This window comes from Molothrus aeneus, chromosome 7 (assembly GCF_037042795.1).
Source record: "Molothrus aeneus isolate 106 chromosome 7, BPBGC_Maene_1.0, whole genome shotgun sequence".
In the NCBI taxonomy this organism is placed as follows: Eukaryota; Metazoa; Chordata; class Aves; order Passeriformes; family Icteridae; genus Molothrus; species Molothrus aeneus.
Genome location: NC_089652.1, coordinates 19,692,000 through 19,704,998, shown reverse-complemented (window position 1 = coordinate 19,704,998; position 12,999 = coordinate 19,692,000). Strand labels below are relative to the sequence as shown.

The 12,999-nt window shown below is 36.1% G+C and overlaps 1 protein-coding gene across 1 annotated transcript in view; it reads right to left on the bottom strand.

The window, feature by feature from the left end:
- Positions 1–595: 595 nt before the first annotated feature.
- The window catches only part of LRP2 (LDL receptor related protein 2), a 110,872-nt gene continuing 98,468 nt past the window's right edge, over positions 596–12,999 (bottom strand). Inside the window, exons 68-79 of the mRNA XM_066553177.1 lie at positions 12,732–12,860; positions 11,846–12,066; positions 11,244–11,423; positions 10,608–10,727; positions 8,659–8,749; positions 8,023–8,090; positions 7,743–7,863; positions 5,299–5,428; positions 3,283–3,402; positions 3,080–3,187; positions 2,583–2,654; positions 596–2,105 (exon numbers count right to left, since the gene is read on the bottom strand). Of these exons, the coding sequence (XP_066409274.1) occupies positions 1,944–2,105; positions 2,583–2,654; positions 3,080–3,187; positions 3,283–3,402; positions 5,299–5,428; positions 7,743–7,863; positions 8,023–8,090; positions 8,659–8,749; positions 10,608–10,727; positions 11,244–11,423; positions 11,846–12,066; positions 12,732–12,860 (1,522 nt within the window). The 3' untranslated portion in view covers positions 596–1,943. The remainder of the gene's footprint in view (positions 2,106–2,582; positions 2,655–3,079; positions 3,188–3,282; positions 3,403–5,298; positions 5,429–7,742; positions 7,864–8,022; positions 8,091–8,658; positions 8,750–10,607; positions 10,728–11,243; positions 11,424–11,845; positions 12,067–12,731; positions 12,861–12,999) is intronic.

Here is a 12,999-nt window from a genome sequence, read left to right as displayed (position 1 = left end):
GAAAAGTTAAAATTATTACAGGAAAAAAATAGTATTTCTGATACATGGCTCACATATTAGCAGTTTTCACCAACACTGGTTCCAAATCTTTGAATCTTTGAATTCTTTCCTTAAGAACAGCGCCTTGCATCTCAAAGAAATCCTTACAGATGTGTCTGTTGGGTTGCAAACTCTAAGAAATTTTCTACATTAATGCACTCCAGAAAAAACTCTTTTAAAAACACATAATGCGCTTAAAGAAAAAAAAAATCAAAGCATCAGATTCTGACATCAGATATGAAAGGTAATTGAAATAAGGTTTTAATCACTTATGTCCATACTACCTTGATTGTCAGTCTCTCAATAGTTAGTGTTTCCTGCTTCAAGGGCCAGTTTATTGAATGTCTGTAACAGGGCAGCTTTCACACTTACAGAGATACAGTGTCAGTATCAAGACATCATCTTACAGGAAGAACTTTAGACAGTTGTGTAAAGCAGTAAGCACTATTCTTATTTGATTTTATCTAAGGCATTGTTGTTTTCATCTCAGAGTGCATGGAAGTCTCCACAACTGAAAAAAGTACATAGAGCCTTGACACAAATTATGAAATAGGAATGTGATAAAATAATATGTTTATTAGACTTATTCAGCAGCATCATTTTACAGTTGTCTTTTCTAATTAAAGTATGTTACAATGTAATTACAAGCATTCTAATTAGAAATAGTATATATTTTGAGAATTTAGATGTAAAACAATTAAGTAGCAAAAGTCTCAATCATTATAAATTCAGGAATCTTTGTATGAGTAGCTAGCCAGGAATACTGAAGAACATGGTCCTGTAATCAGAGTTTTCTCAAATGGTTCATGTTGTGGAAGCTATCTTGGCTAATTATTAGAAGAGCTAAAAAGATCAATAGTATATTCTGATGGAAGGTTAGAGGAACAACCAGATAACTACAAAGACTGCATTAGTAGAAATTGTTTCCCTTTCTATTAATATCCACCTCAGGAAATAAATAGTCAATAAAATGAAATTTTCACATTTAAAAAAAAACCTGAAGGAATTCTGAAATGAACCAATATCTTTCACATTTTGCTGTTTGGAAATAAGCTGCTACAGAAACCTAGCTACGTCATAGTACAAATTGGTTCCAGAGACTCCAGCCGAGAACAGAGGTATTCCACTGATGAGCCAGAGAGAAGCTCATTAAGTAGTTGTGGCACTAAAATCTAAATATATCCAGTATTCATAGGAACACTATTAATGGAATTGTGTTAATTGGAGCCTAGAAGAAAAGTATGTGTCTTATAGATTGAAAGGAAATTATGTCAGGCAATTAAAATATTGTAAGAACAACATTTTGCACAGGTAACTAATCAGCATAATAGTGCTACATTGACTCTTTCATCTTTTGTTTAACACAAGAGGAAGAGATACCCATTTTTATATACAGTACTATATAAAATAGATGGCAAAGATGCCCAGAGCACCAGTAGAATTTTTTAAAGGTGCTGTTATTAAAGGTACATTCTAAAGAAAGACCCTGTAACTCAGTAATGTTCCTTTATTTGCCTTGTTTGGTTCTCTTTTTTTGTAGTTTTAAGCATTTATATAATTAATTTAACCCTAAATATATGACTGATTCCATACAAATTTCTACTAGCAACATCACTGAACGAGATAATCTCAGAAAAATTTACAAATGTACAATATATTTATAACATTACTTTCAGACAGTTTCAGTGCAAAGATATACATATAGTACATCAAGATAATCGTTCATAAAAATAGAAATTGGCATTTGTCAAAAAAACAAGGCATAGTTTCAACATACATCTCCAGCCACTGGCTAAGAGATGTATATATTTTTATAAAGCATTTGAATGTGAACCTTACTCTTCTGTTTATAAAAAATATATGTGCAAATGGATGTGTCTAATTTCCCTAAATGAGTTACCTAGTTACACCACAGAGTCCTCTTTAACAAGGTTGGCGGTGTCTTTAAATGTATCCTCTGTTGCTGTGTAAGCTAGTGGTTGGTCTCTCTTCAGAATAATCTTGGGAGGCAGTGAAGGAGAATGGGTAGGGACATTTTCTGTGTCCTGTTGCTGCTCCTTTTCCATCTGGAACAATAATAATAAAATAAAACCTTACATTCTAATGCACCATACATCCAATTAGCTTTCAGAAATAAAGTAAATAAATAAATATTCAGTAAATAAATATTCCTCAAGTTAAATGTCATGATATAAATTATTTCTGCAAAACACCACCTGTAACAAAATGAAATGCTAATTTCACCTTAGATAGTACAGCTGAGTAAAAACAATACTAGAAATTTATACTCCATACACTGAAACTTCTACTCTAATGCTTAATGTCAGGAGCAGCTGTGCCACCTGAGCCAAGCCTGCTCAACACCTCATTGAGCATGACATTTAGTAACCTCTGACAACCACTTCATTCCCTAACCTGGACTGGAATTTCTGTACTGTTCCACATAGCAGCAGAATCTACCAATAATCTTTATCCTATGAAAGCAAGAACAAGGTCCATCAGTACATTGGCTGAAAAATAGAATTATATAATATAAACAATACCTCTGCATATATTGGGTTTTCAAAATTAGTGTTTTGTTTCTTTTTTCTCTTGAAGAAACTCCACTTTGATTCCTGAAACACAAAAATTATTAGAACTTCACATATTTTTCTCAAAGCTTCTCTGGAAACTGCCATTACAGTGTTGGATTTCACTTGCATTGACTGCTACCCCAGTGACTTCAGATGGATGTTCTTACATCACTAGGTTGTATAAGCATGGAACAAAAATTTCTTTTTTTGCTAGATTACCAAGTTATTTCACCTAAAGAAGTATTCACAAAAGACTAGCCAAAAAAAATTACTAAATTACTTCATGAAATCTTATATACCAGACAAGTATATCAAAAAGGAAAAAACTATCTTGAAAACAACACAAGGGCAATTATTTGAGGGATATGAAACTACATTAAGTTGACTGCATCTTCCCTAGCAATTCAATTTTTCTGATATGAAGCAGAACATAAACAAGGCAGCCTTAGAGCATTTTTATTTCCTACCGGAGGTGTATCTGTACTCTGAGGGGTTTCCTTCGGGCTAGTAGATATCACAGAGGAATACACAGGGTTTTCAAAATTTTCATTTTCCCCACTACCAGCTGCTGCTACCTGTAGGAGAAGGAAGAAAATCAACATTCTTCAAAGAAGAAAAGGTGGTCATAAGGGAAAATGAAAGGTGAAAGTCAAGCCAAAATTTATCTTACAAGTGTTGGTCGAATGACTGTAACTGCACCAGCTGTGCTGGCTCCACCATCTCTGGTTGTATACATTGGATTTTCAAACGTGATTGGTTGTTTCCCCGACTCCACTGCAAAGTTTTCATTCTATGGAGGAAAAAACCCAACAACTGCAGTGGAATAAACACCTCCATACTCCTAGGAATTAATGTGTAGTCAAACTCTTCATCTTGGGGAACAACACATGGTTACTTTCATGTAGGCTTAGACAAAACCTTTATCTGTTAAAATCACAACATCAATTTACTTTTACTCTCTGACTTGGCAGCCTGGACTACTGATTGTTCCAGTATTACCCCATTTCTTAGCTGGACAACCCCCCCCCACATTTCAGTACTTGATTCAAAGTGTTTTATGATAAGGAAAGATGACTTTCACAAATCATACCTTCAACAGGGAAGAGACATCAAAGGAGGAATAATATCCAAATAAATATTTTAATTTAGACTTCAAAATGACATATGAATTAATAAGCAGTAACTGATATATAAGAGAAGGGGATTCATTAATTTTGTCCCAGCAAGGAGATTGCTGTATTTTTTGAGACAAAGCAGATGAGTTACAACAGGTAAGAGGATAATGAAAACAAAACCCCACCCAGACGCACTTGTCCTGCTCTTTGACACAGCCTCATGACAGAACCAGCAAGGAATAGCACAGGAATAGTACAGCACCTAGTCCCTTAAACCTGCCTCATTTTCACAAACACTGCTTCATGCCCAATGGATTAATCTTTTTGCTACCAGAATATGGCTTTTTATAACACAGTAAACTCTTGTCAGCTTCCTCAAACTAGACTGACTAAGAATAGCCCCATGGAAAAATATCCAACACCTACTCAGGCATATATGATTTTACAATTTTAGGAGGCATATCCCACAGTTCTTCACTACTGTACACCAAACCCTTTGAATTCTTTTCCAGTGAACACAACAATTTTTTTGTTTATATTCTGATTACTAGGGAGAACTAACGCCACACAAGTAGAGATAGTCTTGATACAGACCTGTTATTGGCAATGTATAAACTGCATTGTTTGAGCTTCAGGATGTCAGTATGAGGCCAGAAAATGCCAAGCATGGACAAGTCCTTTGTGCATGAAGAAGTTTTGGGGTAACATACAAGCCTAAAGCTATTTTTCCAGTATTTACCAAAATGCTTATGTGGATGTTTTGTTACACAAGCTGCGTAATTTTAACAATTACTGTGTTTTTTCATCTAGGCAAAGGTCATACTAGGAGCTTATCTTCTTTAGCTGTTTCATTTCATATCTATTCACCATCAGTTTAGGGAGTTCCCACCTTATACTTGGCAGCAAGCGCTTACTATTTAAACATATCCATGATCTGTTTCCTACAAGCAAAAGTCATTTGTACACTGTACTTGTGGTAAATGGGAATAATACAGGGATCTGCTATTTCTCAGATGTGCATAACAAAACGTGCATTAAGTAGAGTTACACTTTATGATGTCGCCATAACTGTTAAATGTGATTTGTTTAAACTTCATAAACTAAGAAATTTTCAAATCTATACTGTATTGCACAAAATAGTGAATCCTGTGGTTAGGAGTGAGTTTTACCTCTGAATGCTCTAACATACTATCTGGTTTTGAAAACTACACATCTTAAACTGTTCTATGGAACACAGAGATCCTAAAGAATTCCCTGTTACAATGCTTTCATTTGTCTAGTCATTCCCTTTATATCCCATGAACGTACTGAAAGACAAAAGAGAGTAATTGACCTAATTTCTGCTATATAAATCTTAACAAAATGCACATTATTTTAAAGAACATCCTATATTAGTCCTTGCTTTCAAATTATGAAAAGCTATTTCAGGAAACTATCAATCATTGCTCACTTCTTTTCTAGAACACATTTATCATCCCACTATCATTTTATAGATAAAAGGCTCCCTTCTATAAGCTACTAATTACATTAAAAGAACACAATTGAAAATTTATTTGAGAACTAAACCTTACCATTTGCATTGCTCTGTCTATAGCAGAATCTCCCCCAAAGCCAGAGACTCCTATGTCCATGGTCACATCTGCTCCCGACCGGAAAGTTACCCCATTGCCATTTTCATTAGATTTTACAAGACTGCTCAAACTACAAAAAAACCCAAACAGACAAAACAAACAGACAAAAATAAAAAGAAAGGAGAAGATATTACAGAGAAAGAGAGTTTATAATACATTTTTTTTCAGTTGCATTTCTAAGCATAATTGTCACTTTGAATTTTGGCAAGCTAGCATCAGAAGTTGTATTTCTTTATTAGTTTAATGAGTTTTTCAACCTAAGTTAGCCCCCTCAGAATCATCTCAAATACCTTTGTGTGCTCATGTAGACATCAAATGATGTCAATGAAATAAAATTTCACAAAATTTACCTACATTTTGAATACACTTAATGTTGATTTAAAGACAAATGCATGGATCCACTCAATTACTCAAATTCATTGAAACTGGTTTTTAAAACACACATCTGAAATTTGACAAAATAAATCCGCCAACACCTATACTGAAGATTTATGCATGCAAATAATGAAGATACCTACAATACACTGTTTTCATACTAGTGAATGTTCAGTCTGTGTATAGATTTATGACAACCACAAGTGCACTCTAGATATTTATGAATAATAAAATAAAATGAATAATAAAAATGGAAATGGTCTGAAAGCACACTGTTGGGCTAAAAAATAATAGGAGAAGGGAAAGATAAAAAAATAAAAAATAAAAGTAACCAAATACAGGACATTCCCACACAGAAATCCGAGTATGTAACATCCCTGAGGCATCTAACTACAAATCTGCTCCATAGCTAACCTTTGGTTTCATTTTGTCAAATTTGCCTAACTTGAAGGAAGGCAGAAGTGCTGGAATTGTATGTCCAGTTGTATGTCCTCACTGGATCTGGCTCATGGTAGACTTCTTTCCTACAGCTGGTGCTGTAGGAAACGTCACCAGTCGGCCCTGTAAGCATCAGCTGATTCAATTTTTAAATGGTAGCTCTTAGCTACAAATCCTGTACATGGACAGGTCTCATACCACAGGCAAGAGTAAGCTGTAGCTGAGTTAAGTCTGCTGTAAAGGTATGAGTTCTGAGTTTAAAGAGGGATTGAGCAATGGCAGCAGTAAGACATATGGCAGAAATAAATAAACTCATGAAAAGGTTGGATTAGAATCACAGATTCACAGAATGGCAAGGGCTGGAGGGGACCTTAAATATCATCTATTTTCAACTTCCCTGCCATTGGCAGGGACCCCTTCCACTAAACCAGGTTGCTCAGAGCTCCTTCCAACCCAGCCTTGAGCAAATGCCAGAGATGAGGCATCCACAACTTCTCTGGGAAATCTGTTCTAGTGCCTCACCACTATCACAAAGAATTAATTCTTAATACCTAATTTAAACTTACTCTCTCAGTTTGAATCCATTCCCTCCTTGTCCTTTCACTACGCACCCTTGTAAAAAGTCTCTCCCCATTTTCTTTCATTTACTAGAAAATCATCCTCAGGTCACTCCTAAACCTTCTCTTTTCCAGGCTGAACAAACCAAGTTCTCTCAGCCTTTCTATGTAGGAGCGTTGCTCCATCCCTCTAATTATCTTGGTGGTGTTCATCTGGGCTCACTCAGTGACACTAGTTTAGTGTTATCCTCCAGTGAGGAAGCAGTTTTAGCTTCATCCACATTACTGACTACAGTGATTTAATTACTACAGTGATTTAAGAGCTATAAATTGGGAAATTGGTGCAAGCACTAGGAAATGTGCTTTTATGCATTTTAAAACACGTAATTAGCTGAAAGCTAAAAAAATTCAAAGCATCATATTCTGACATCTTTTCTAAAACAAATTAATTTTAAATAATTAAAAATATATTTCCTTCATCTTCCTTTGATTTAAAACATCAAATATTTTTGATGTCATTTCACAAAGCTGGTTTTCACTCAACAGTTTGACTGTCAGCAGCATAGGCATTGTCTCAGGCATTGGAAACAAAAGTTTACTACACACGTGCCATATTTTTAAGCAAATGAATACAGACTTTCACTTAGTAAAAGATCTCTTCAATTCATCTCAGGTCAAAGTTTTATAAAAAATGAAAACATTTCACTGTGGTCTTTTTTATCTTTTTGAACTGAATATGCAGCTTCAGATCTGGTAAATGGTCTTCTATATTGCCCATTATTTAAAAGCTAATTTAGAATGTCAAAGAGCTTTACCGTCATCCTTTGTTATACAATAATGATCAGCTATGGTATTGCCTGGAATGAAAAATTCACTGGAGATACTGCAACACTGCACTTCCCATATTCCACCAGAAAGGGCACATGGCAAAAATTGATTTTTCAGAAATATTTAGAAACAAATCTACATTTCCAGTTCACAGACATTGCTGCTCTGAAAGTCTTCAAAACATACCTTGGTAGTTTGGGAAGCGCGGGTAAAAGGGAGCCTGTCCGTCTGTAGTTGAAAAAGCCTCCGACCGCTAACACTCCAATGATGATGATCAGTATGACTGTCAGCAACACTGCTACTGCTGCTGCCAAAGACAGGAGAATGAGAAAACATTCAAGCAAGCATAGTTCAGTGCAAAACAAGAACCCAGAGAATTAAAAGCCTGACCCTGAACAGGTATCATGGTGAGGTATTACAAATTCTTTAGCTCAAATGTCAAGTGCAATATATTCTTGAAGCTTACTTGTTCCAGGAGGGACTCCTTTTGACAATCCTATTTCACAAAAATTCCCAGTGTATCCATAAGAACATCTGTAAATGTAAGAAGGACAGCTGACTGAATGGCTTTTATTAAGTTTGGGATCTCAGCTTTATGATTATATTCTGAAATGTTTATCTACGACCCAAAAATTTTAACTCCATGCTCAGTAATTATATATTGCACTGACTGTATGTAAATGTAGTATGTCTCCTATATTCAGAGAACTAAAAGTGAAAATAAAAAGTGCTGAGTCAGAGGTCTGGTTTCAGTGGAGCATTGGTGGCACCTGCTGGCTGCTCCAAGCTACATTTATTGAGAGTCACTTTTCCATTGTTGTAATTTTGGGGTATAGCATTTTAGAATTTTCAGAGGTTTGCCTCTTTGGGTTTTTGGTTTTGGGGTTTGTTTGGGTGTTTTCTTCCCCAAACTGATACTTTTACATTACTTATTTGTTGATATTTTTATGCATGTGTTTTTCCATAGTTGTTTTAAAAATGCTACTGCAGATGTATGACATCTTCTGAAGTGTTTCCAACAGATTTCAAAGAGTTTAATTGTTTCATGAGACTAAACCAGCACAGTCTGAGCCAGGACTACCCTAACAACATACAGACTTACTTGCATTTGGGAAGACTGCTTTCATCTATATAGCACGTTCCACCATTCATGCACCTGCAAGCTGGTGGCATTGTGGGAGGGGATTCAATAGCTGCAAAATTCAGAAGCCACATATGCATTACCAAGACATCCTTAACAAACTAAATAATATCAAAAATGCATTTTCTTTGTCTCTATAGATCTTGCATGTGCAAACTCACAGGCTGCTTTTCAGAATTTTTGATTTTGATAGTACATGTGCTTGTTGCTCTTGTGTCTATTTTTTCTGCCAAATCAGCTTAAATTAATTGAAGCAAAACCTCTTCTCAGAACATAGCAACTTAACAGAGTGTAGGCATAGCCAGCTCAAGCGCTATGTGTCTGCTCACTTTCTTTTTTCATGCAATACAGCCCAACACCACCCTTCAAACCTCTCCATTCAGAAAGCAGCAATGCTTTCTCTCTTTTACACTCTTCCATTCTACCAGCAGGAAGTTGTACAGAGAAGGCCAAACTGGAATGCAATTACTTTATGAAGAAAAGCAATGGATGGAAATACACATAGAGGAAGAGCATTATTCTAATGGTGAATCAAGTGGGGAAAAAATCATACTAGTCTTCAGTAAGAGCTCTGGATATACTGTCAGAAAAGTGTACTTAACATAGAAAAAGCCCTGGATCTGAGCCATTATTACAGGCTATAGAGCAAGGATGGACATAAATCACAAAATTGTTATCAGCCAGAGGAAGGGTGTTGCTACAATGTTTCTTACAGGTAAAACACCCTTCAAGTAAATGAGGTACAAAAAACAGGAAAGGCAGAGGTTTTACAGGCTGTATCTCACTAGCTGCAATAGGACCAAATAAACTAAATACATGTACAAAAGCTATGTTTGGTCACTGCACAGTTTTCTTAATTCCCAAACATTTTATATAAAGCAGCGTGAGTAAAGAATATCAAATTCAGTGTCTCCAGAGCAACACGCAGCAATTAGCAAATGTAATCAACACAGTTATTGATCCCTAATTTAAATGCATATTGCATATATTCATTCACTATTACATATTACTATAACCTCTTTCTGCAGCTCACATCACATGGCAATAGAAAATATCACTACTAATTATTAAGAAAATTTAATTTAGAGGTAAGGCAGTGTCAAAGTGATAACATTTTCTCTTTCAGTGCAATAAGAATATAATTCAGAGAAAATTAACCATAGGAAAGATGCCAGACATAATGCTACAAATCATTAAAGATCCATTCCAAGGACAAGTAGAAGGACATCTGGCTACCACCTCCACCACTCTAAGCTAAGAATGCAGACTCTCAGCTAGAGAGAAATAGAAATTCTGCAGTGGTATTTTCACTGTTCTCAGTAAAGGCTGAGAAATTCTATTTGATTTGTGCTCCTGGAAGCACTGTGAGGGTTTTGCTGCAATGCAACAAATGCATTGCAAGCATGAAATTCTAGTGCCTAAAAGACTCTCCAGAGTACAATTATCCAGAAGTTATCTCTGTCCACACTCTTGAGTTCTGTAAACTTTAGGCTTCTATGATACTGATTAAGAGCTTCCACAGAATTGTAAACAAAATTGTTAACAATAATTTGTCAGAAATTCTTAGTTCTGAAATCAAGACATTCTTTAAAAAATACTTTGAAATTTCAAAAATATTTTGGAATTTCAAAACAAAAATCAGAAAGTGTGACCAGTTTTGTAGCTGGGTCTGGTCTGGATGGATTGACAGGCCTATATCCATTTTACAAATGACACGCAAAGACATTAAAGAAAATGTACAAGATGACCACAAATCAGTGATGACTGAGAATAAAAGCCAGATATTCTGATTTACCAATATCTATTACATCAGTTAGCATATCTCTCCATACTTCTAATTCAGTAATGTATTTGTATTCCTAAAGAAAAGTTTCTGTTGCTTTCATTTCCAGTTTGACAAATTATTCTACCTGCATCACATTCCGTGCTGCTGCCTTCTAGAAACCGAGTCCCTTGAGGACATGAGCAGGTGTATCCTCCTGGTCTCAGCAAACAGAGGTGGCTGCAGACATCTTTACAAGGATTAGGCACTGAAAAAGTGATAAAGTGATAAAGATTTGAAGAAGCAATGTAGCATATTGGTAAAGGTAAAGAAGGGCAATTCCATAGTCAGTTGTGTCAACACACCACATTTATACTAAAATCTTCTCTCTGCCTTTTCTTACACCCTTACATTCTTAAGAGAGAGACAATGGCTGCTGAGAGCCCATATAGCACCAGGAACAAACTACTCCAAGTATTAATGATCTGCACTTTGCCAGGATAAATATATATTACGACTGTCCTTGTGAGGGAGGGGGAAAAGAGAAATGACATGGTCATATTTTAGAGACTCGAAAGACCAGTGTGTGGTGTTCCACTATTGATTTCATTTTGGGTGTGCAGAAAATACTTGTCAGCCTCTATTTAATTTTTAGGTTTTCAGAAACTAATATTATCATTTACTAATAGACACATTATCAAAAGTTTCCTAAGCTCTTTGCAGACATCGATACCAACTTCAATTTCACAGCAGGAAATGGCTCACTAGGATCCTGATTACCCACCTGACTGATTGTATCTGTGCTGGTGATAGATGCGCACTTGGGTAAGCCACGGATTTACGGTCAGAACTTTCACTTTTTCTCCATTTCCAAATTTATCCTTCTTCCAGACTTCTCCTCGTTCTTTAGCTATCCAGTATAAATGCCCTTCAAAGACATCAAGGCTGTATGGACTGCCTACTTCTCAAAGGAACCAAATAACAGACTGTTAGCAAGCAAATCTTCAGTGGAACAGACAAAACTGCTGTTCTTCAGCTTAAATACATGATTTATTGCTTTCATTTTAAGACACATGCAGTGATATATTTATATCCTCATGTGCCAGACCTCTTCATGTCTCAGTGCCCACACTGATTAATAAATAGTGTACATGAAAAATAAGAATCTAGTTTTCCACATTACTTCCTATTTGGATCACAAACTCCACTCTGGGAGTCTAGTCATCAGGCATCCCTGAACCTGGTGTGCCATTGATCACTGTATAAATGAGAAAACACTACCAAGACTTAATGTTTGAAAAGCTCCCAAATGTAGCCCCACTTGTGAAGCCCAAGTGCTTGTTAGCACACATCTTGGTCACTATCAATTGCATAGTACATTCTTACCTCCATGTAGTACAATGGTTCTGTCTGTCCCATCAGGTCTCATGGATTCAATTATATTTTCCTTAGAATCGCTCCAATAGATCCTATCATTGTTCAAATAATCAATAGAAAGACCAGTTGGCCAGCCAAGGTCTTCAGAGACCAGAGTTTGTCTTTGTTGTCCATCCATCCAGGCACATTCAATCTTTGGCTGCCTTCCCCAGTCAGTCCAATACATGAGCCTGAAAGGACAGAATGAGAAATGGATAAGGTTCAGAATTTGGTCACTGTGATTATCCTTTGGAGTTTCATGGAAAAGGTCAGTAATGGAAAAAAAAGCTGTTCAGCAACTTATGTTTTGCAGATGTGATTGGGAAGGTCACAGAGAGTTCACTGAACAATAAATACCAAAAGAACACCCATCAGTCACAACAAAGCTGTAGCATCCATGTCACTTCATGGAGCTATGCTGCTGTAGCCCAACTGAGAGAAGCACATATCACAATATCTCATGATCTACCATTTAATCCAAGTTGCAGCAAGCCCAGCTACTGAATTTACAAGTGCATTTACATTGCTTTTCCCCATGGAGGAGGCTATGACTGTCCTGCTTGGAGCTGGTAAAGAGACAATCCCATCTATTTCCCTGTTTCACCAGTAACAAAGAATCTGGATGGGCACATTATAATGTAGAAAAGAGATTTTTATTTGAACCATCTGGTCTTATCACTGACACAGGCATCCATGTTAATCCTAAAATGCTTTCCCATGCACACAAATTTTGCAATGTTAGTAAAAGGAAGTTCCAGAAAACATTCCCTTAGTCTTTCCTGAAAAATTACCACGGTGGGGTTTTTTGGTTTTGAATAGTATTGGAAATAATTCTGGTAAGTCCTGCAATACTCACCCACGTTTTGGATTGACAGCAATAGCTGCTGGTTGATCCAGGTGAGAAAAAATAAGCCATTTTCTATACCGTCCATCTAACTTTGCCACCTCTATGCGATTAGTTCCTGCATCAGTCCAGTAAAGATGTCTGAATTGCATAAAACACAAAACATTCCAAAAGTAAATAGTTTACACTTGGAAGAGGAATAAAAAAAATTAAGACACACTTTATCAAACTTGAAGAAAATTAATATAATGAAGCTGTATTGATTACTGAACTTGTATAG